The sequence below is a fragment of the Taurulus bubalis genome (genome assembly GCF_910589615.1).
Source record: "Taurulus bubalis genome assembly, chromosome: 2".
In the NCBI taxonomy this organism is placed as follows: domain Eukaryota; kingdom Metazoa; phylum Chordata; class Actinopteri; order Perciformes; family Cottidae; genus Taurulus; species Taurulus bubalis.
In genome coordinates, this window is record NC_136590.1 from 1,884,298 (window position 1) to 1,907,156 (window position 22,859).

The window sequence follows — 22,859 nt, forward strand, 5'->3', positions numbered from 1 at the left end:
TAGTCCTCCACCTCCTCAGGTGGTCCTGTAGTCCTCCACCTCCTCATGTGGTCCTGTAGTCCTCCACCTCCTCAGGTGGTCCTGTAGTCCTCCACCTCCTCATGTGGTCCTGTAGTCCTCCACCTCCTCAGGTGGTCCTGTAGTCCTCCACCTCCTCAGGTGGTCCTGTAGTCCTCCACCTCCTCATCTGGTCCTGTAGGCCTCCATCCTTCTTATGTGATCCTGTAGTCCTCCATCCTTCTCATCTGGTCCTGTAGTCCTCATCCTCCACCATCTGGTCCTGTAGTCCTCATCCTCCACCATCTGGTCCTTGATCATATCAGGATGCTGCTGCCCTCTGCTGGACAACTCTGACTATCACCTCTTCATGTTGTTTACTGTGTTTTAATTCCATTGTAATGTGTCATAAATTCATAAATTCATGTCACAAAGAAAAACTATTCATTCAAATTATTAAACACTTAAAAGTAAAATAATGTCTGGAAGCAATTACATAAACAAATGAATTTCACTTCTTTTGATGTGTTTTCATTTAGACATTTTAAATCTCCAGTGAACTATTTCACTCAATATTGTTGACGTGAACAATGTGTTAGGCACTGTAGACACTCCAAGGGATAATTTCCCCAACATTTCAGATTGAAATGTTTTTTAGGAAAATATTTTTTTTTTTTAGCCTGTAAAGTTAAAAAATACTTTAAAAAAATATTTAAAACACTTTGAAGGTTAAGTAACAGCTGATACTTGTTAGAGCACACAAACATATCATTATATACATTTTGCAAAATACTTTTTAGAAGCCTTATTCGTCATTGACCCATATATATATATGAAGTGAAAACACACTGAAAGGGTTAAAGAGTGACCTGTCAATCACACAGAAGCCCCGCCCCTAAGAAGCCCCGCCCCCTGCTCTCTGCCGCCCCCTGTTGCTGCGGGTCTGCAGCTCCTCAGAGGCAGCAGCTCCTCCAGTTGCAGGTTGTTCCCCAGCGAGGAGCGGCATGGAGAGGTGAGTGTTCTCTGTTCCTCTGTTCTGCTCTCTGAGGAGTTAGTAAAGGTTCTGCTCTCTGAGGAGCTAGTAAAGGTTCTGCTCTGTGAGGAGTTAGTAAAGGTTCTGCTCTGTGAGGAGTTAGTAAAGGTTCTGCTCTGTGAGGAGTGAGTCAAGGTTCTGCTCTCTGAGGAGTTAGTAAAGGTTCTGCTCTCTGAGGAGTTAGTAAAGGTTCTGCTCTCTGAGGAGTTAGTAAAGGTTCTGCTCTCTGAGGAGTGAGTCAAGGTTCTGCTCTCTGAGGAGTGAGTCAAGGTTCTGCTCTCTGAGGAGTTAGTAAAGGTTCTGTTCTCTGAGGAGTTAGTAAAGGTTCTGCTCTCTGAGGAGTTAGTAAAGGTTCTGCTCTGTGAGGAGTTAGTAAAGGTTCTGCTCTCTGAGGAGTGAGTCAAGGTTCTGCTCTCTGAGGAGTGAGTCAAGGTTCTGTTCTCTGAGGAGTTAGTAAAGGTTCTGCTCTGTGAGGAGTGAGTCAAGGTTCTGCTCTCTGAGGAGTGAGTCAAGGTTCTGCTCTGTGAGGAGTTAGTAAAGGTTCTGCTCTCTGAGGAGTGAGTCAAGGTTCTGCTCTCTGAGGAGTTAGTAAAGGTTCTGCTCTCTGAGGAGTTAGTAAAGGTTCTGCTCTCTGAGGAGTTAGTAAAGGTTCTGCTCTCTGAGGAGTGAGTCAAGGTTCTGCTCTCTGAGGAGTGAGTCAAGGTTCTGCTCTCTGAGGAGTTAGTAAAGGTTCTGCTCTCTGAGGAGTGAGTCAAGGTTCTGCTCTGTGAGGAGTTAGTAAAGGTTCTGCTCTGTGAGGAGTGAGTCAAGGTTCTGCACCTCTGAGGAGTGAGTCAAGGTTCTGCACCTCTGAGGAGTGAGTCAAGGTTCTGCTCTGTGAGGAGTGAGTCAAGGTTCTGCTCGTGTCACTCCAGCAGCGCTGATTGTCAGCACATTTTACACATATATTACATACAAATAACAAAAATAGACAATAACACAACACTGTTTCTCTTTTGAGTCCTTGATGCCTGTGTTTTATGTTTTATTTCTTTTGTAATGTCTTGTTTTCATTAGAATGTCCTGTCTGGATGTACATTCTTTTACCTGTTGCTGTGGATTGTTGACTTGAAAACGACAGGAACAGACCAGTAACTTTGTGTTTCTTCAGTGTTCTACTTCCTCTACATGGTGGCTGAACAATGCATTGAAGTCATGTCGTCCATTTCACAGCAGTAACGGGTTCCTGCTGGGACAGAAACATTTAGTGTTGCGACTCCATGCAATCATTCTTTCAGTGATATTAACTGAACTTCTAAAAGTCTGTGACTGAATATGAAGGTGTCAGAAGACATATCTGCATCACATTAAACACATCTGTACATAAACGTTCAGGGGGATACCGCCCAGTAGCTTGCTTTGATGTCAACAGTCACCTCACTTTTACAATAAATGTATTTGCAAAAACACAATAATGTAGTATTATTCTCTCCAGGAAGTGCAGTGAATAACTAAAAGATCACTATCACAACAAGGAAAAAAGTCCTCTGTCCTCCTTTTAAGGAACTGGATGTGCAACATTCTTCTCCCACATCAACTAGTGAGAGTTTAACCAGGAACACGCATGTTATGCAGCTTAGTCTGCATGCAGCCGTGTGCTGTAAGAGGGATTACAACTTTATCAACTTTTAACATGAATAAACAATGGGAGAAACATTATGCAACCTCAACCCGGTCTAAGTCATAACTATACTTTATACAAGTACCATTTTCTTTCATTTATCTCTTTAGCAAAGAGAACTCTTACCAAATACAGGTGTGCTCATTTCAACACAATGTGAGGTTTCCAACAGACTCCCAGTCTCTCCAGTGGGCGATGTTAGGACATGTACACTCCTCCCTGAGAGGTCGTCTTCTGGGAGAGGAGACGCAGCAGCTCTGCTGGGTATGGAAGCTCGAAGTTATGATATAGAAAGTCATAATTATGAGATAATAAAGTAGAAGTTATGAGATAGAAAGTCATAATTATGAGATAAAGTCGAAGTTATGAGATAAAAAGTCATAATTATGAGATAATAAAGTAGAAATTATAAGATAAAAAAGATCTAGCTATGAATCATTCTTGGTTTATTATAACATTGTGATCGCATGATTGAGATGTTATTGCAGATATCTGCTGTTAGCCTAGCATTAGCTAAGTGCTTCTTAAAAGCCTGGCGATTAAAAATAATCTGACCAAATACACACAATGAATTATGAAACAGGCTAAACGCTGTTAGCTAATGGAAGAATGATCAGCAAAAGACAACGTAACCTGCTAAAGATCTCTTTTCAGTGCTGCCTGCACTATAAGTACCGTAAAAGTCGGGTTACAAGACGCTTCTACCTCCGGTGGGTTTCCCCACTGTAGCTAGCTTGCTGCAGCGCTAGCTTGCTGCAGCGCTAACTAGCGCTGCTGCTAGCGCTGCCCGCGTCCCCTCTGCCCCAGTCGGGTGTCGAGCCGGGGCTGGTCCCGCTACCTTTGGTGGTTGTCGGGGAGCTAGCGGCGCGAAAGCTGGCTAGAGCGGGGAGCTAACGGGGACACTGACCGAAGGTAGGAGCGGCTTGTAACCCGACCTTTACGGTAACAGCCTACATCCTTGTACAGATTGCTGAGGCTTTCTTTAGGTTTTCCCTCAACCTGTAGGACAAAGTCCTGTGATATTGGACACATTGCATCACTCTGATGGTAAACACACCATCATTCACCCATTCACACCCTGACAGGCATGCAAGTTGCCACCCATCATTCTATTGAATAGATTCATACAGCCTGCGGGAGCAATTTGGGGTTAAAAATCTCTGTTTTATTCATTTATTTATGCTATTTATGCTTATAAATTATCACCATGACATTGTTTGTTTTTTACTGTAAAAGGATGTTCACTGATGCAATACATTCATTGTTTCATAGCTAAATGTAGTAAAGTGTAGTAATAAAAGTATCTATGAGATAATATTGTGAATCGCAATTATTTTGGCTAATAATCTAAACATGACATATTCATATCGTCCCATGCCTATCCTTTCACATTCAGCTTTTGACTCCTGTCTTGAGCAGCACAACACTTTCATGTTTGTATTTCTAGCTCTGTACAGATTATTACAGCACACGTTACCCATCAACCACCATAGAGAAGCAGACTTTCTCAGATAACACAATGAGTGATATTTTTCTATGTTCTTTCAGGTCAAACTGGTGTAGAAAGAAGCCGCGCTCAAGCCCAACTTAGCCAACAATAAGGAGCACTCGTGTTATACATTGGATCAAGCCCAGATCACACATGACCTCACGCTGACTTGAAGAACAGGACAGGATCTTCGTGAGCTTCAAGGAGAACCGTATGAAGCCTCCAGACACTCATTTACAAACAGTGGACATCTGAGGCACCATGATCGACCTGAGCTTCCTGACGGAGGAAGAGCAGGAGAGCATCCGGGCCGTGTTGAAGAGAGACGCCAAGCTGAAGCTGGCCGAGGAGCAGCGCGTCCAGTGAGTTCTGTGTTCTGCTTCCCAGCACCAACCTTACCCTAGAACACTAGCTTTTACCCCTAGAACACTAACGTCTTTAACCCTAGAACACTAACGTCTTTAACCCTAGAACACTAGCCTTTACCCCTAGAACACGAACCTTTACCCCTAGAACACTAGCTTTTACCCCTAGAACACTAACGTCTTTAACCCTAGAACACTAGCTTTTACCCCTAGAACACTAACGTCTTTAACCCTAGAACACTAATATCTTTAACCCTAGAACACTAACGTCTTTAACCCTAGAACACTAACGTCTTTAACCCTAGAACACTAGCCTTTACCCGTAGAACACTAACCTTTACCCCTAGAACACTAGCCTTTACCCCTAGAACACTAACATCTTTAACCCTAGAACACTAACGTCTTTAACCCTAGAACACTAGCCTTTACCCCTAGAACACTAACCTTTACCCCTAGAACACTAACCTTTACCCCTAGAACACTAACCTTTACCCCTAGAACACTAACATCTTTAACCCTAGAACACTACTGTCTTTAACCCTAGAACACTAGCCTTTAACCCTAGAACACTAGCCTTTAACCCTAGAACACTAACATCTTTAACCCTAGGCCACTAGCCTTACCCCTAGAACACTAACCTTTAACCCTAGAACACTAGCCTTTAACCCTAGGCCACTAGCCTTTAACCCTAGAACACTAACATCTTTAACCCTAGAACACTAACGTCTTTAACCCTAGAACACTAACATCTTTAACCCTAGAACACTAACATCTTTAACCCTAGAACACAAATGTCTTTAACCCTAGAACACTAACATCTTTAACCCTAGAACACTAACGTCTTTAACCCTAGAACACTAACATATTTAACTCTAGAACACTAACGTCTTTAACCCTAGAACACTAACATCTTTAACCTAGGACACTAACGTCTTTAACCCTAGAACACTAACATCTTTAACCCTAGAACACAAATGTCTTTAACCCTAGAACACTAACATCTTTAACCCTAGAACACTAACACCTTTAACCCTAGAACACTAGCCTTTAACCCTAGGCCACTAGCCTTTAACCCTAGAACACTAACATCTTTAACCCTAGAACACTAACGTCTTTAACCCTAGAACACTAACATCTTTAACCCTAGAACACTAACATCTTTAACCCTAGAACACTAACATCTTTAACCCTAGAACACTAACGTCTTTAACCCTAGAACACTAACATATTTAACTCTAGAACACTAACGTCTTTAACCCTAGAACACTAACATCTTTAACCTAGGACACTAACGTCTTTAACCCTAGAACACTAACATCTTTAACCCTAGAACACTAACATCTTTAACCCTAGAACACTAACATCTTTAACCCTAGAACACAAATGTCTTTAACCCTAGAACACTAACATCTTTAACCTAGAACACTAACATCTTTAACCCTAGAACACAAATGTCTTTAACCCTAGAACACTAACGTCTTTAACCCTAGAACACTAACATATTTAACTCTAGAACACTAATGTCTTTAACCCTAGAACACAAACATCTTTAACCCTACAACACTAGCATCTTTAACCCTAGAACACTAACGTCTTTAACCCTAGAACACAAATGTCTTTAACCCTAGAACACTAACACCTTTAACCTAGAACACTATGTCTTTAATCCTAGAACACTAACATCTTTAACCCTAGAACACTAGCATCTTTAACCCTCGAACACTAACGTCTTTAACCCTAGAACACTAACATCTTTAACCCTAGAACACTAGCATCTTTAACCCTAGAACACTAACGTCTTTAACCCTAGAACACTAACATCTTTAACCCTAGAACACTATGTCTTTAACCCTAGAACACTAACGTCTTTAACCCTAGAACACTAACGTCTTTAACCCTAGAACACTAACATCTTTAACCCTAGAACACTAACGTCTTTAACCCTAGAACACTAACGTCTTTAACCCTAGAACACTAACATCTTTAACCCTAAAACACTAGCATCTTTAACCCTAGAACACTAAAGTCTTTAACCCTAGAACACTAACGTCTTTAACCCTAGAACACTAACGTCTTTAACCCTAGAACACTAGCCTTTACCCCTAGAACACTAGCCTTTACCCCTAGAACACTAACCTTTACCCCTAGAACACTAACATCTTTAACCCTAGAACACTAATGTCTTTAACCCTAGAACACTAGCCTTTAACCCTAGAACACTAACATCTTTAACCCTAGGCCACTAGCCTTACCCCTAGAACACTAACCTTTAACCCTAGAACACTAGCCTTTAACCCTAGGCCACTAGCCTTTAACCCTAGAACACTAACATCTTTAACCCTAGAACACTAACGTCTTTAACCCTAGAACACTAACATCTTTAACCCTAGAACACTAACATCTTTAACCCTAGAACACTAATGTCTTTAACCCTAGAACACTAGCCTTTAACCCTAGAACACTAATACATCTTTAACCCTAGGCCACTAGCCTTACCCCTAGAACACTAACCTTTAACCCTAGAACACTAGCCTTTAACCCTAGAACACTAACATCTTTAACCCTAGAACACTAACGTCTTTAACCCTAGAACACTAACATCTTTAACCCTAGAACACTAACATCTTTAACCCTAGAACACAAATGTCTTTAACCCTAGAACACTAGCATCTTTAACCCTAGAACACTAGCATCTTTAACCCTAGAACACTAACATCTTTAACCCTAGAACACTAACATCTTTAACCCTAGAACACAAATGTCTTTAACCCTAGAGCACTAGCATCTTTAACCCTAGAACACTAACATCTTTAACCCTAGAGCACTAACATCTTTAACCCTAGAACACTAAAGTCTTTAACCCTAGAACACTAACGTCTTTAACCCTAGAACACTAACGTCTTTAACCCTAGAACACTAACGTCTTTAACCCTAGAACACTAACGTCTTTAGCCCTAGAACGCTAACATCTTTAACCCTAGAACACTAATGTCTTTAACCCCCAGAACACTAACATCTTTAACCCTAGAACACTAATGTCTTTAACCCTAGAACACTAACGTCTTTAACCCTAGAACACTAACATCTTTAACCCTAGAACACTAACGTCTTTAGCCCTAGAACGCTAACATCTTTAACCCTAGAACACTAACGTCTTTAACCATAGAACACTAACGTCTTTAACCCTAGGACACTAACGTCTTTAACCCTAGGACACTAACGTCTTTAACCCTAGAACACTAACGTCTTTAACCCTAGAACACTAACATCTTTAACCCTAGAACACTAACGTCTTTAACCCTAGAACACTAACGTCTTTAACCCTAGAACACTAACATCTTTAACCCTAGAACACTAACGTCTTTAACCCTAGAACACTAACGTCTTTAACCCTAGAACACTAGCCTTTACCCCTAGAACACTAGCCTTTACCCCTAGAACACTAACCTTTACCCCTAGAACACTAACATCTTTAACCCTAGAACACTAATGTCTTTAACCCTAGAACACTAACGTCTTTAACCCTAGAACACTAACGCCTTTAACCCTAGAACACTAACGCCTTTAACCCTAGAACACTAACATCTTTAACCCTAGAACACTAACATCTTTAACCCTAGAACACTAACGCCTTTAACCCTAGAACACTAACATCTTTAACCCTAGGCCACTAGCCTTACCCCTAGAACACTAACCTTTAACCCTAGAACACTAGCCTTCAACCCTAGGCCACTAGCCTTTAACCCTAGAACACTAACATCTTTAACCCTAGAACACTAACGTCTTTAACCCTAGAACACTAACATCTTTAACCCTAGAACACTAACATCTTTAACCCTAGAACACAAATGTCTTTAACCCTAGAACACTAGCATCTTTAACCCTAGAACACTAAAGTCTTTAACCCTAGAACACTAACGTCTTTAACCCTAGAACACTAACGTCTTTAACCCTAGAACACTAACGTCTTTAACCCTAGAACACTAACGTCTTTAACCCTAGAACACTAACGTCTTTAACCCTAGAACACTAACGTCTTTAGCCCTAGAACGCTAACATCTTTAACCCTAGAACACTAATGTCTTTAACCCCCAGAACACTAACATCTTTAACCCTAGAACACTAATGTCTTTAACCCTAGAACACTAACATCTTTAACCCTAGAACACTAACGTCTTTAACCCTAGAACACTAACGTCTTTAACCCTAGAACACTAACATCTTTAACCCTAGAACACTAACGTCTTTAACCCTAGAACACTAACGTCTTTAACCCTAGAACACTAGCCTTTACCCCTAGAACACTAGCCTTTACCCCTAGAACACTAACCTTTAACCCTAGAACACTAACGTCTTTAACCCTAGGCCACTAGCCTTTAACCCTAGAACACTAACATCTTTAACCCTAGAACACTAACGTCTTTAACCCTAGAACACTAACATCTTTAACCCTAGAACACTAACATCTTTAACCCTAGAACACAAATGTCTTTAACCCTAGAACACTAGCATCTTTAACCCTAGAACACTAAAGTCTTTAACCCTAGAACACTAACGTCTTTAACCCTAGAACACTAACGTCTTTAACCCTAGAACACTAACGTCTTTAACCCTAGAACACTAGCGTCTTTAGCCCTAGAACGCTAACATCTTTAACCCTAGAACACTAATGTCTTTAACCCCCAGAACACTAACATCTTTAACCCTAGAACACTAATGTCTTTAACCCTAGAACACTAACGTCTTTAACCCTAGAACACTAACATCTTTAGCCCTAGAACGCTAACATCTTTAACCCTAGAACACTAACGTCTTTAACCATAGAACACTAACGTCTTTATCCCTAGGACACTAACGTCTTTAACCCTAGGACACTAACGTCTTTAACCCTAGAACACTAACATCTTTAACCCTAGAACACTAACATCTTTAACCCTAGAACACTAACGTCTTTAACCCTAGAACACTAACCTCTTTAACCCTAGAACACTAACATCTTTAACCCTAGAACACTAACGTCTTTAACCCTAGAACACTAGCGTCTTTAAGTGTGTTCTGTCACAGACCAGATCACACGTCTGTCTGCAGAACCTACTTGTGTTTGCTACCTAGTTACAGATGCAGGTGGAAATATTGCTTGCAGCACAGCAAAGACATGTTTGTTTGTTTTTGCAAATGTTTAGCAAAAAGCAATGAAATGAAATACTCCTCATTGATCTAATCCCAACATGAAACAGGTGCTCTGAATAACGAAGTCATGACTGTACATGTCCCATTGGTGTGTCTGCATTCAGGAACCTGCAGAAGACGGTGAGCGACCGGGGCCGGCTGCGGTACATGACTGGAGAATGGTTCTACGAGACCAAGCAGCTGCGGCATCAGGATCGCATCCATGGCGCCGAGATCATCAGGGCCTCCATGAGACACTCGCATAAACCGCTGACTATATGTGAGTCATTGCTATCCTCAAAATCACAGATCCAACTTGTGAATGTGTATTTCATTATCTACAAATGAAAAATAAGATTTACAAACGCGCACAACGATTTATGAGTAATTTGAGGTATTCCCAAGAACCAATTACAGATTGTTAAATGTGTCTCCTGATCCAGGGTACATTGGCTTTACAATGAATGGCTAACCTTCTCTAACAGCAGCTGTGTGTTTGTGCTGCAGTGGAGCTCTCACAGATATTGCCCGAGAAGCCCAGTTTTGTCAGCAGTGAGAACAAAGAAGTGTTCGTCCCACCTGTACTCTGTGGAATCCTTCAAGAGCCCAGCGATGACAGGTGAGCACAGAGAACCACAGCAGGAACACACTCATCTCTTTTGTAAAGCATAGTTGTCAGGGTTTACATTCACCCTCAAAACTACAGCTTTATGTTTTGGCTCATCTTTTTCCAGCTACTTTCAGTGAAAAGCTTTGCTGCTATGTGCGCATAAGCAAACTGGAGTAAGATAGTTTTCAGCTGGTTTCACTTTTCAAAGGGATTTGTTTGCCAATGATATTCACATTGGATGTTTGGATGCATCTAGAACATGTTTAGAGAAGGTAAGATATTTGTTCTGTTTCAAAGGATACAGCTGCCGTTATTCTATATTCCTCTTATTGTTAACAACATAAATCTCACAAATATATCCTTTCATTTAGGGACTATTTTCAACAGTGGATACATTGTTCGCAAGATCAACATTCCATTTTGGTTCACATAACAGAAACTGTATGTAAACTGCGGCTCTAAATGATGTCAGAAGTACAAATATTAAACTCCGTACACATTTAGAAAACTCCACATAAACAAAGTCTTTGGTCTGTGTACTCTGTCTTGAGCTTCATCACATGCTGCACTACTGGAGCAGATTATTTGGGTGTGATTGTGTGGAGTTGTGCACGCACTCAATGGATACTCAGTAATCGGCGCTGTAGTAATCTTCTTACAAGGTCAAGCCTCACATGCTCATGTTCTCCAGTGCCTCTAGGAGTATCGACACGTTCTGCACTGCCTCAACTCGTGAGAATCGACCTGCTCGTTCTTGACAGTAACCGTCTCTAAGTGTAATCATTTATCCCACGGAACGAGGAGAGTTGAAGAAACTAGAGAACAGACATTGTTTAGGAGATTATTGTTTCGCTGGCCAAAACATGTTGTGTAGAAGGAAGTGTAATGCTGTACATTAGCGTGCAGATTTCCAAATCAAGATTAGACTAATTCTTTTGTAAATGCCCTGAAGGTTTCCGTATCTTCAGAAGTTGTCATTGCATCTTGTGGTCTTTGTCTATTCTAGTAGATATGAAAACCAGAAGCCACGTGAAACACCACAAGATACACGTGAAGCAGTTTCACAGTCGCCCACAAAGGTAGGATTCTGACTGGAGAAACCACTCAACAGGTTGTGAGTGTGAGTCCATGCAGGTGTTGTATTTATCAATCTTCTTTTGTTCAAGCAAAGACAAAATCCATTCAACAGTGACGGGATTGCACGTCACAGTTTTGAAAGCAAGGACGGTAATAAAGAGTTATTGGACGGAGCGGTGGATCCCACCCCGACTCAGAGCAAGGGTGAGTTTCCTTCTGTTAACTCAGTTTGTGCTGTTTGGAATATGTATTGTGAGTAAGTGGATTTCTTGATCTCATGATCCATCATGTGTTTTGAATTGAGTGGACGCCTTGATGGACACATTGTGAAAGCCGGTACATTACAAACCGATGTAAGTCTGTTTTTTTAGCAGTCGTTGGACATCCAGGTGTGTGGGTCCTTTGCGCTTCAGCTGCTGCAACCTTTCCTGTGAACAGCATGTTGGCATGAGCAGTGGTTGCATGGCAGTGGAAGGCATGTCCTGGCTTGTGATTCTTAACTATTTAATCATCTGATTACATTCCATCTTGTTTTTGTTGAAATTTCAGAGACAGTATTTTTAGTGTTCAGGTTCTTTGTAGTTAATAGTGCTGGTTTAAACAAATATGTAATAGCTCATGAACCACAGTCTTTTGCTAATTGTACACAACAGAGATGATTTGGGGAATTTAATTTAAGTTATTGCTTCAGCAAGAAGAAATTAAATTCAAAATCCTTTTGTGTTTCTGCCAATATTTCTAAGTGTTTTCTTCCTGTGAAATTAAATGTACCACAGATTTTCCCAGGGGTTGTCAAAGTGAAGGGAAGTCCAAATACACAAGGCTACCCGACTAGCCAGAGGATTACACAGAAATGCATTCCACTACATTCAAGTCTTAATCTTTACCGCATGACTTGTGGCTGCCGGAAATATTTAGCAGGAGCTATGAAAACAATGTTATTGTGGGAGAAATGATACGATGAAGAGAAAAAATCCAGACAAATAGCGACAGTTTAGACAAGGCATAACAGGTTAATGGACAATCTAATACCTATCCATCCGGACAACTGTACCAGTAGTGCACAGACAACAAGCTCTTGACATAAATAGATCTCAAACCTTTATGATAAACACAAATATTCTGCAGACTGGGCTTCTTAATCATTGGTTCAAGAAATAGCAATACGCCTTCCATATGTCCAAGGCACCAGTATTCATCAATAAATGCACTTCCCAAGACACTCACTCTCTGTGGCAACGCATACAGGGAACAAAACAAAGTTGTTGAAAGGTGGTGAATCCGTCCTCCACACTAAAGAGCCAGCCTAAAGTGCAATAAGTATTCAGATCCTTTAGTTACTTAAAGATGCAGTGTGTAAGGTCTAGCAGCATCTAGTGGTGAGGTTGCAGATTGCATTCAGTTGAAACTTCTCCCGTGTAAGCTTGTAGTGAAACTACGGTGGCTGACGTGAAAATACAAAAAAGATTTGAAGTAAGTACACACTGTTCCTTTAGATAAAAGTACCAATACCCAGTTTTGTAGTCAATCTAAACTGAGACCGGGAGTCAGGAGCAAGACCAGAGCCTTTTTTGAGATCAAGAGCATACCAAGACCTGAGTCTTCTTCGTCTGAGACTGAGACAGGACCGAGGAAAAGGGTGATCGATTTTGAGACGGTTGAAACTAAGAAGATCTTGGCTGCTAACACCACATTGCAGAAATACTCGTTGTGTGATGGTTAATGGGAGAGGAAAGAAGAAGTTAGGATGTTATTGAGGAAATGTCACTTTGGTGGAACTGCCAACATATTCATCAACAACAAGGAGCTGTAACTAGACCAGACTTCACAACCCTAATGAAAGAGTGGAGTCAAAGTAATAATGTAGGTTGTGAAACTTCCTCGAAATATAGTCATACTCAATGACAAAAAACACAGCTGATGTGTTGTTGGTTAAAACGGTGTTCATTTGTCTTTGTTTCTTTCAGAGCCTTTACCATCATCTGATAGCTGCATTTATTATGCTAGTACCCTTAAACAAGACCCCATTGATAGCCCGATCACCCAGAATGCATCTGTTACCATACCAATGCCTGAAAACAAAGCAGTCAGCACCAGTTCTCAGGACTGCTTTGTTGAGGAAGACGGGCCAGGAGGTCAGCAGACTAACTCTGCTGCTCCGCGGGGCATCCTCAAGCACTTGTCCACAGACTCCTTGTTCTCTTGCCTGGAGCTGCAGAGTCCAGTTAGCCTTGATTCTCCCACTGAGAGCTGGATAGACAGGAAGCAGGTGAGGTTCAGCTCCAAGGTTGGTGGAGTGGAGTGGCAAGATGGGAAAGAGCTGGGAGAGAACAGTTTGCTGTACGTCGACTCCATCGCTCCCTCTGAGGCGGATAATAACAGTGATCTTAAGGATACTGGCATGGCCCCTGTTGGCACATGTAGGCCTTTATTCAATCAGAGTCAAGGGGATTCACAGGAAGGTGAACTCAATGGCAAATATGAGTCAAACCTCCAAGAGCAGGAAGCTGTCCAACACCTTGGTGGTAAGAGTTTAATTTAAAACCAATGAGTCAATTAAACCGCCAATCAATAAGTCTAACTACTGTAACAACAAATTACTTCAGTATCTACACATTCATAAACATTTAGACACCAGACAAGATTATGCAAAAAGTAATGTACCTATTTATCCTGCTTGTGCATGTTCTTGCATGGGGCGTTTATGTATAACTGCTTATAGAGACGGGTAGATAAGAACAGCAAGAAAACATCTGTCTGTATTGTATAATTGGGCTTACTGCACCTTGCTCTGGCATTATGCAATTTTGCTTTTAATGTCTCATGCGATGTGTTGGACTTTTCCATTGTTTTGTTGTGTTACTGTGAATTGAAGTGTGACTATGCAAATCCCAAGGTATTCTATATGAGTGGGGCTAAAGGTCAGGCTTAACAACTGCTAATTGAATCAGTCCACAGTTGGAGCTCATATCTTATTTAAGAATTATAATGCAACCCAGAGATTCTTTTGCATTTGATATTTCAAATAATTCTGATGGCATATATGTGTGACAATTGGTTCCTTCAGTTTACCTGGGTTGGTTCTGCTAGGATGTGCATTGCTGTTTACGCTGGTGTCTTTTGTATAATACCACTAAGGGACGTCAAAGTTGCAAATTTGCAAATCTATAGATATTGGCCATAAAAATGCTGTCAGAAATAACATTTTGCAGTTACAACACACAAAGCCCCACTTCATTTGACAGTGATACGCCCCAAAAAAGTCCTACAAAGGTATCTTTAGGCATATTTTTCAGTGTTAAGTAGACATGCGTGATCTAATCTGTGGTTGCTGTCTTTGCAGATGTCTCAAAGGACTTTCATCCAGAGTTCCTAATCCCTGCAATGTCCGGACTAGTTTCTGCTGACCAGGAGTCAGGTAAGCCTGTTCAGCCGGAGACAGAGTCTGAAGAGGACCGTCAATCTCAGACTACTTCCACGGGCTGGCCAACTGGACACAACATTCGTCACCAAAAACTGCCTGAAGAAAGAACCGAGGTCTCTTTTGAGGCCACCTCAAATACCAAGCCGCTTAATGGTAGCACAACGGGTTCATGTCATGCTGTTTCGCCAAAGCCTCGACAAAGACTGCTTGGAAGTTTTAAAAGAGAGAAAGAGAAAACTGAGGAAGTACAGAGTCCACAAAAAGAAGAGGTGAAGATACCTAAGCAGAAAGAACCAGACAACACCCAGAATCTGTCTCAAGAGGTGGCAGATAGGACCACGGACAAAGCTGCAAGTGTCGAACAAGAAGCTGAACCCTCCGAGATGACAGAGGTCAGAACACTGCAACTTACATCACTGCAGAACACACCGTTTAAAGAAGCAGTGACCTCAGTAGATATAGACTCTCAGCAGGGGGCAACAGAAGGTAGAGTGGTTCCGCTTCCGGAGAGACTATCCAATCTGAAAGCTTTCTGGGAGAGAGAAAACAGTGGTCCCAAAGTAATATTTACCAGAGAAGAGGCCAGGCGAAAAGACATCTCCAAGAGTGGAGTAGAAGCTCTACATAGCTGTCAGACAAACTCTGATGTGGAGAGCATAAACAACAATCTCTCAATAGAAATAACAATTGAGGACACTGCTGACAGGTCACCACTGACTGACTGTAGCTTATTTGTAAATGTACCTAAAGAAGATGGCACATATAGAGCTAATCCAGTCCTCATCTATGAAGAGACAGATGACTCTTTAACAGGGTCAGTGACAGAGTCACAGATTTCTGAGCCACAGGGTAACGCCATCATTCTTCTACCTTCCTGTGTAGCCTTCAACACCCAAAAGCGAGAGAAGGATATTCCAGTTCCCCTTCCCAGACCGTCAAGTACCAGTCCTCAAGAGGACAGGCCAGCCAAGACCAGTGAGGCAAAGCATTTCTGGGGAAATGAATATACGGGACACAGGGTAGTCACTGCAAGTGTTGAGGAATCCTCACACAGTTCAATGCTCAGTAACACAGAGGTTCCTCCACCGTCTGATCTGAGAACATCTTTAGAGAACAGAGAAAAGTCTGAGGAACAGGCACAAACATCTCTGTACAAAACCAAGTCTGACATTGTCTTCAAACCATCAAAAGTGACAGACAAATGTTTTGTCAGTTCTGGTAGTATTGACATACAGTCAGCATGTCACCATTATCAAGTCGAGGCTGATAATGAGTATCAAGAAAGGCCCCTCAGTCCTAGACGATCCCAAACTCCAAGATCAAAAGACCAGGATGACGAAGTCAGGAGGAGTCCATCTAAGACCTGCTATCCAAGGGTCCCGCCACGAGAATCCTCCAGTCCTAAGAGATCCAAGCTGGAAGGCTCCCCCTTAAAAACCTTTCCAATAGACATTGACCCCCAAGCTAAGGTCGTTGAAGAGCAACAAGAGAAGCCAATACCAGTTCCAAGACAGAAGAAGAGTCCCGCACATGAGGCAAAACAGACAGTGCTGACTGACACTAAACCTAGCATAGGTATCACCTCTAATCCTTTCCTTTCACACCCAGAGGACACAGGGGCTTACTTTGGTAATGTGAAGACACAACAAAGTAGTGCAAGCTCCTCTACTTCTACTTCACCACAAACCCCAAAAGCCAAAGATAAGAAGTTGATTACCTTTCCACACCTCGCCAGATCTTTCATCCCTCAGGATTATCAGCACTACCTTGGGCCAAAGGAGAAGTCCCATGTACCTCTTTTTCACCAAGAGGGAGCTGTTGTGGCAGAGAACGATGCCTTGCACATGCCGCAACATGCCCCCAGAGACTTAGTGGGGAACCAGAGTGACAGTCCCACTCAGGGGAATCCTCTGGGCATCAATTCACGAAATAAAGACGGAAGCTCCAGCCAAAACACAACGACCAGGGCCTGGTCTTTGTCTCGGGCAAGTTCACGCAGTGAGCTTTTGAATTCTTCTGAATTTCTTCAAGATAATGATTGAGAAATGAATACCACAGTGACGTTTGTTTTCAAACAAATCACACCAAGTAAACATGTTAATGCTGCAGTGAATCTGATTTGATTGAGGGTTGACAAATTCCTCCATTTCAAAATGTGTTTATACAATCTGCTCATTGACCTTAATTCTTCTTTTGTATTTACACTTCAAGCGTACGTAATACATGCTCCCCTTTAACCAGTGTCTATCAATAGAAAATACTTTTGTTTAGTTTGAGGTGAAATGTAGATTTTTCAACTTTGTGTGATTTAAGAGCAATTGATGCAATCGATATATGGCAGCTAATCTCTACCGTAAAGATTCAAACTGGTGTTACCATCGCACTAAAGTGAAAACACTGTCAGGTCATGTTCCTAGTGTTTGGCATGATGGCACAGTAGCAACTTTTTGAAATCCTAAACGGATTTATTTAGCATTTTACTTACTATTTTGTATTAATTTAAACGAAGCATCATAGGTTCAAACGCTTGCTTAGTAATTCCGAAATTGTGTAACATCTCTGTTGAGTCTTTTTTTCAGAGCTGATTCTGTTTTGTTTGTGGTAGGTTATGATGACAGTTCTAGTCCCATCTTTTCAGCCCTTAAACGATTATCTTCAAGGAACACGTCTTCATCCAAGAGCCTGGAAAACCTCACATCACAAACAAGTAACAAAACCCTTTCTTCTTAAGTGACTGTAGCCCTTTAATACCAGTGATGGTCATACAGCTGTATTGTATTGCCTGTGCATTATTTAATGTAACATGCATGTGTTGCAGCTTTGTAAATAGCTTCTGGCTCACGGCTCTGTTTCTTCTTAGGAGAAGAGAAGACCCAAAATAACTCAAGGGAACAAATGAATCAAAGTGTGGATGATGGTAAACATGTCAACATCTCTTTATGTCGTGGATGAATTACTGAATGGGTTTGCCAGGCAGGGGCCCAAAGTGTGAGGGGCAGCCTGGACTAAGAGATTAAAACAAAGGAACATAGAGACACACAACAAGTCTACAAACAGACCAAGACAACCCCAAAGAGGTGCAAAACAGCTGCAAAGAGACCACAAAGAAACTCAACTATGAAAACAACCACAAAGATACACACCATGACTACAGATCGACATAGAGCAACTACAAAAAGACTCAAAAAGACTAAAGATACACAAAACAACTACAGAAAGCCTCAAAATTACAAAAGAGACACAAAACAACTACACAAAGACTCAAAATTACTAAAAAGACACAAAACAACTACAAAATGACTCAAAAAGACCAAAGAGACACAAAACAACTGCAAAAGACTCAAAAAGACTAAAGAGACACAAAACAACAACAAAAGACTCAAAAAGACCAAAGATACACAAAACAACAACAAAAAGACTCAAAATGACTAAAGAGACACAAAACAACTACACAAAGACTCAAAATGACTAAAAAGGCACAAAACAACTACAAAAAGACTCAAAATGACTAAAGAGACACAAAACAACTACAAAAAGACTCAAAAGACTAAAGAGACACAAAACAACTACAAAAAGACTCAAAAAGACTAAAGAGACACAAAACAACTAAAAAAAGACTCAAAATGACTAAAAAGACACAAAACAACTACAAAAAGACTCAAAAAGACTAAAGAGACACAAATGATCTGTAAAGAGATGCAAAATGAGCAAAAAGGGGCAAAATCACCCTAAAAAGATACAAAACAACAAACCAAAAGACCACTGAATGGTCAAAAAGAGACACAATACTATTTGTGAGAAATGGTGGGGTCTTTTGCATGCCTGTGTGTCATGACCATGCGTTATACATTCATCAGGACACACACAGGACGTGTTATAGGGCCATTGAAAGAGATTCAAGGTCATTTCTCTTTTCCACCATCAGCCTCTACTCTCTCCAGCTCAAAGCAGAGGAAATCCAGTGTGTCCATGACTGTTCTTCAGCAGGACGAGGTAAAAGCATTACACCTGTACCTCTCACAAGAAGAGCTAAATGATTGGTTTACTCTCATGAATGATCTCCTCTTCACTGACAGTTAAATTCTTGCTTTTTTCTGCTATCAGGACGACAGTGACAGCACTTGTGAGACCAGCTCGGGCTGGAAGAGGAACACGGGCAGCTCCACGTCGAACCTGAGTCTCTCCTCTGGAATGGCCTCCACATCGTCTGTATGTCCACATGCAGCTCAATAGAGAATACGCTTCTGATCAAACAGAGCAGGACGTGTGTTAGCCTGTGGGAAGTTAAATGTTCTTACTTTTTAACTGAATTAGTCTGAATATTTTCACCCTTTGATGCGATATTTGACAACACAGTTCCTGATTAGATTACTTCACTTTTCAAAGATCAGAATGCACATCCTGAAAAGGTCAAGACCAACAATGTGACAACACTTTCTGTCTGTGTCTCTTAACTCAAAGCCTGTTGATTCATACTAAAAGTACATCTTCAAAAACAACTCGCAATATAACCTTTTTCTACTTTTTTCAAAGGGTTATTTCCTAAAACAACTGTTCACTGTAGTTTTCAGCAAACGTTACTCAAACAAGTTTGTGTTCCTCATTGTTGGTTTTGGTTTGTTCATGAGAAGAGACTCCCAACTCCTCACATACAGCAGCGTGGTCACAGGAAGTGAGGTCAACCCTGAGAGGATGGTGTCTCTCCTGTGTGTGAATGTGAACAGGTCAGCGGCAGCATCAGCAGCCTTTACCCCGCAGACTTTGGAGACGTTGAAGTCCAGGGAAGCATCCAGTTGGCTGTGAACTACACCCAGAAGCTCGGAGAGTTTCACATCTTTGTGGTGCACTGCAGGGATTTGGCCGCGGCCGACACGAAGAAGAGCTGCTCCGACGCGTACGTGTTTGCTGTGTACTGAATGATCAAATTAGAGCAAATGTCAGGGATATTTGTGATATAATGGTTGGAGAAAGAGGACTGGCAGATGGCCTTCTGCTGTCTTTTGTAGAATTACAATGTTTTTACTATCTATGTTCTAGTTGAGAACAGACATGTAACTCCACTGTCTTTTTACAGCTATGTGAAATGTTACCTTCTCTCTGAAAAGACAAAGTTGGGGAAAAGAAAAACCGCAGTAAAGAAGAAGACTTTAAACCCCACTTACAATGAAATCCTCAGGGTAAGAACCCCATATTTAGTATTTCACAGATTTCCCATTGCATCTATTCCATATTTTAGAAATTGTTGTCTTCTTCCCCTTTCGTAGTTTAAAATCACAATGGAGGAGTTGAAAACTCAGTCTTTGAACATCTCTGTGTGGCACAACAACACTTTTGGGCGCAACAGTTTCCTGGGCGAGGTGGACCTGGACATGTCCCAGTGGGACTTCAGCAACACACACATCAATGAATATGCTCTGAAGGCCAGGGTAAAGGGTGCATTCATATACACATGTGTGTGTCCTAGAAGTTGTGAGGCGGTTACTCACTGCGTCTCAATCCTTCAGGTCCCGGGACAAAGTCCACCAGCGTCTCCGTCCCATCTGATGGACAGCAGAGGACGAATGAGAGTCGCCCTGAGGTTCCTGCCGCAGACGTCCCGCAGTGAGATGGAGACTCCGCAGATTTCATAAGTTCTTTCCTTTGAATTTGAGAGATTTATTGTGTCTGACTGCATCCACAGGCAAGAGGACCTCTAGGATGGAGACGGGTGAGGTGCAGATTTGGGTAAAAGACTGCAAGAACCTTCCTCCAGTCAGAGGAGTGGTCATCGACCCGTTTGTGAAATGGTAGGAACAGAGGCCTTAACCTGTTGAGTCCTAGCGTCCACCAATCGGGGGACCCTTTCATGGTAAAAAAAAATCATGGTATAAATCCCTCCCCCCCAAAAAACAAACATGTTAGGTATCAAATTAAACATAAAAATCAGGGCTACAATAATATATAATCCCGATGTACAACCTCTAAACACAACTCAAACAATAAATAGGATTAGGGTTATTAGGGTTATTAGGGTTAGGGTTAGGGCTTTAAGGGCTACGGGTTCAGAATTCAATCAATTAATCAAAGTTTCCTGAAAAAATATAACTGTGTGATTTTAAAATAATGTATTTGATTTTGCTTTCACACAGTAGAGTTTATTGCAGCTGATTTTGATTTTAATGTAAACAGATGTATTAAAACAATGATGTCAATCAAGACAAACAGAGGACATTTAGTCCGAAGACACATCCAATCGCACTGTAAAATAACAACATGGACATTTAGAAATGAAAACCTCTTTAATAAAACCAATGATCCCTGTGTGGTCTTTTTAAATGAGAATGCGTTTGCTCTCCCTTTGTCTTCTTCTCCCGCTGCAGCACCGTACTTCCTGACACCAGCCGGAAAAGCCGGCAGAAGACGCGAGTGGTGAAGAGGACGGCCAACCCGATGTTCAACCACACCATGGTGTACGACGGCTTCCGGGCAGAGGACCTGAGGGAGGCCTGTGTGGAGATCACCGTGTGGGACCACGACCGGCGGAACAGCCACTACATCGGAGGCTTGAGGCTCGGCTTAGGGACGGGTAAGGGTTCATTCCACCTGACTATTTTCAACATAGTTACAGCTGCAGTATGGACATCTTTGATTACAGTGTTATCTGGATAAACTGTCCAGATATGTTAACACTCAGGGATCTTACGAATCAAACTATTGTCTCATTCATGTGAGTCATTTAAGGTTTACTGTATGCTTTGTATTCTCATTGTTAGTTTAAATACTACATTTACTCACTTTTTACTGTTTACACCCAGACTTCACTAAATGTTTGTAATGGACGTTTGGTTTAAAGTCATGGAAAAGTCATGAAATCCATTGGTCAACATGTATATGAAACCTGTGTTAGGCAGGGTTCATACACATGTTGACCAATGGATTTCATGACTTTAAACCAAATTTAAAAGTCATAAAAATTTGGTGAAAATTCATGGACATTTTGTGAAAATTCATGGACATTTGGTTTAAAGTCATGGAAATTCATTGGTAAAAATTTGACCAATGGAAAACATTTTGACCAATGGATTTTTAACCAAATTTAAAAGTCATGTAAATCTGGTTTAAAGTCATGGAAATCCACTAGTCAGAATGTGTGTTGTCTGGATTGGTTGCGATATCCAGTCACAACCCCATCCCTATGAGGGTCGTTTATATTTCTCTGATTTGTTTTGCACACATAAAACATGCAGACCACAGTTTGGTATCAGGTATAAATGGGGTCTTTGATTCGGCCTTCCATATAAAAATCCATCATCCTGCCATTCCTGCAAGTCATTTCTTTTCATCGTATTATTCAAGCATTACCTTGGTATTGATACAATGGTTTCTGTGCAGGGAGGAGCTACGGGGTGGAAGTGGCCTGGATGGACTCAACCACAGAAGAAGCAGAGTTATGGCAGAGGATGCTGCAGGCCGGTGGGGAATGGGTGGAGCACGCTTTACCTCTGAGGATGTTTGTGATGGCAAAAAGCACGTCAAAGTGAGAGCGTTCACACTGTGCTGATATATGTGTGGAACCTCTATGGGAGCACCATATATATATATATATACATATATATATATATATATATATATGTATATATATATGTATATATATATATATATATGTATAATTAAAGATCACAAGTAAATACACAAGGTACTTTAATTAGTTTAGCCAAAACCACGTGTTAAATGTATCAATTTAAAAACAAATAATTATTAAAATACAATGTGAGTTATGCAACAAATAAATTGTTTTAATCTGAGCACTAATGAATTGTATACAGTGTTTTATCTTCAATAAACAGTATATTAATGGCACTTGTAATGGGTAAGATGTTTCATTCGAGAAGTCAACACTTATTTACTTATCAGTATACAGATCATAGCTGTCATCATAATTATAAATATTCACCTCGTAGCAGCAATGAATCGTTATATTTATTGTTTTCCACTGAAGCTGTATTACAGCTGCAGTATCATTTCATTTGGGATTGTCTTCAGAATATTAGCATCA

At 41.1% G+C, this 22,859-nt stretch overlaps 2 protein-coding genes across 4 annotated transcripts; both read left to right on the plus strand.

Annotated features, from left to right (window-relative positions):
* Positions 1-984: 984 nt before the first annotated feature.
* LOC306753324 (synaptotagmin-like protein 2) lies at positions 985-22,638 on the plus strand. 3 transcript variants are annotated; one of them, XM_079237195.1, is made up of 16 exons: positions 985-1,009; positions 4,239-4,541; positions 9,839-9,993; positions 10,221-10,332; positions 11,330-11,402; positions 11,490-11,604; positions 17,430-17,531; positions 17,685-17,741; positions 18,750-18,817; positions 18,929-19,033; positions 19,549-19,718; positions 19,899-20,001; positions 20,089-20,425; positions 20,505-20,610; positions 21,184-21,389; positions 22,196-22,638. In XM_079237195.1, the coding sequence occupies exons 2-16, from the start codon at positions 4,441-4,443 to the stop codon at positions 22,342-22,344; spliced, it is 1,959 nt and encodes a 652-aa protein (XP_079093321.1). In that variant the 5' UTR covers positions 985-1,009; positions 4,239-4,440; the 3' UTR covers positions 22,345-22,638. The 3 variants fall into 3 exon arrangements, with proteins under 3 accessions (XP_079093321.1, XP_079093323.1, XP_079093322.1); XM_079237197.1 differs by having other exon boundaries at positions 17,463-17,531; XM_079237196.1 differs by having other exon boundaries at positions 11,333-11,402.
* LOC306753323 (uncharacterized protein) lies at positions 11,623-17,458 on the plus strand. Its single transcript, XM_079237194.1, has 2 exons — positions 11,623-11,753; positions 14,744-17,458. The coding sequence occupies exon 2, from the start codon at positions 14,785-14,787 to the stop codon at positions 16,864-16,866; it is 2,082 nt and encodes a 693-aa protein (XP_079093320.1). The 5' UTR covers positions 11,623-11,753; positions 14,744-14,784; the 3' UTR covers positions 16,867-17,458.
* Positions 22,639-22,859: the final 221 nt, after the last annotated feature.

Excerpts from the sequence above, each read along its gene's own strand:
- LOC306753324 (XM_079237195.1), top strand. The coding sequence starts at position 4,441 with ATGATCGACCTGAGCTTCCTGACGGAGGAAGAGCAGGAGAGCATCCGG. Across the intron at positions 11,403-11,489 it reads TTTCACAGTCGCCCACAAAG|CAAAGACAAAATCCATTCAA; the intron begins GTAGGATTCTGA and ends CTTTTGTTCAAG. Across the intron at positions 19,719-19,898 it reads AAGAAGAGCTGCTCCGACGC|CTATGTGAAATGTTACCTTC; the intron begins GTACGTGTTTGC and ends GTCTTTTTACAG.
- LOC306753323 (XM_079237194.1), top strand. The coding sequence starts at position 14,785 with ATGTCCGGACTAGTTTCTGCTGACCAGGAGTCAGGTAAGCCTGTTCAG.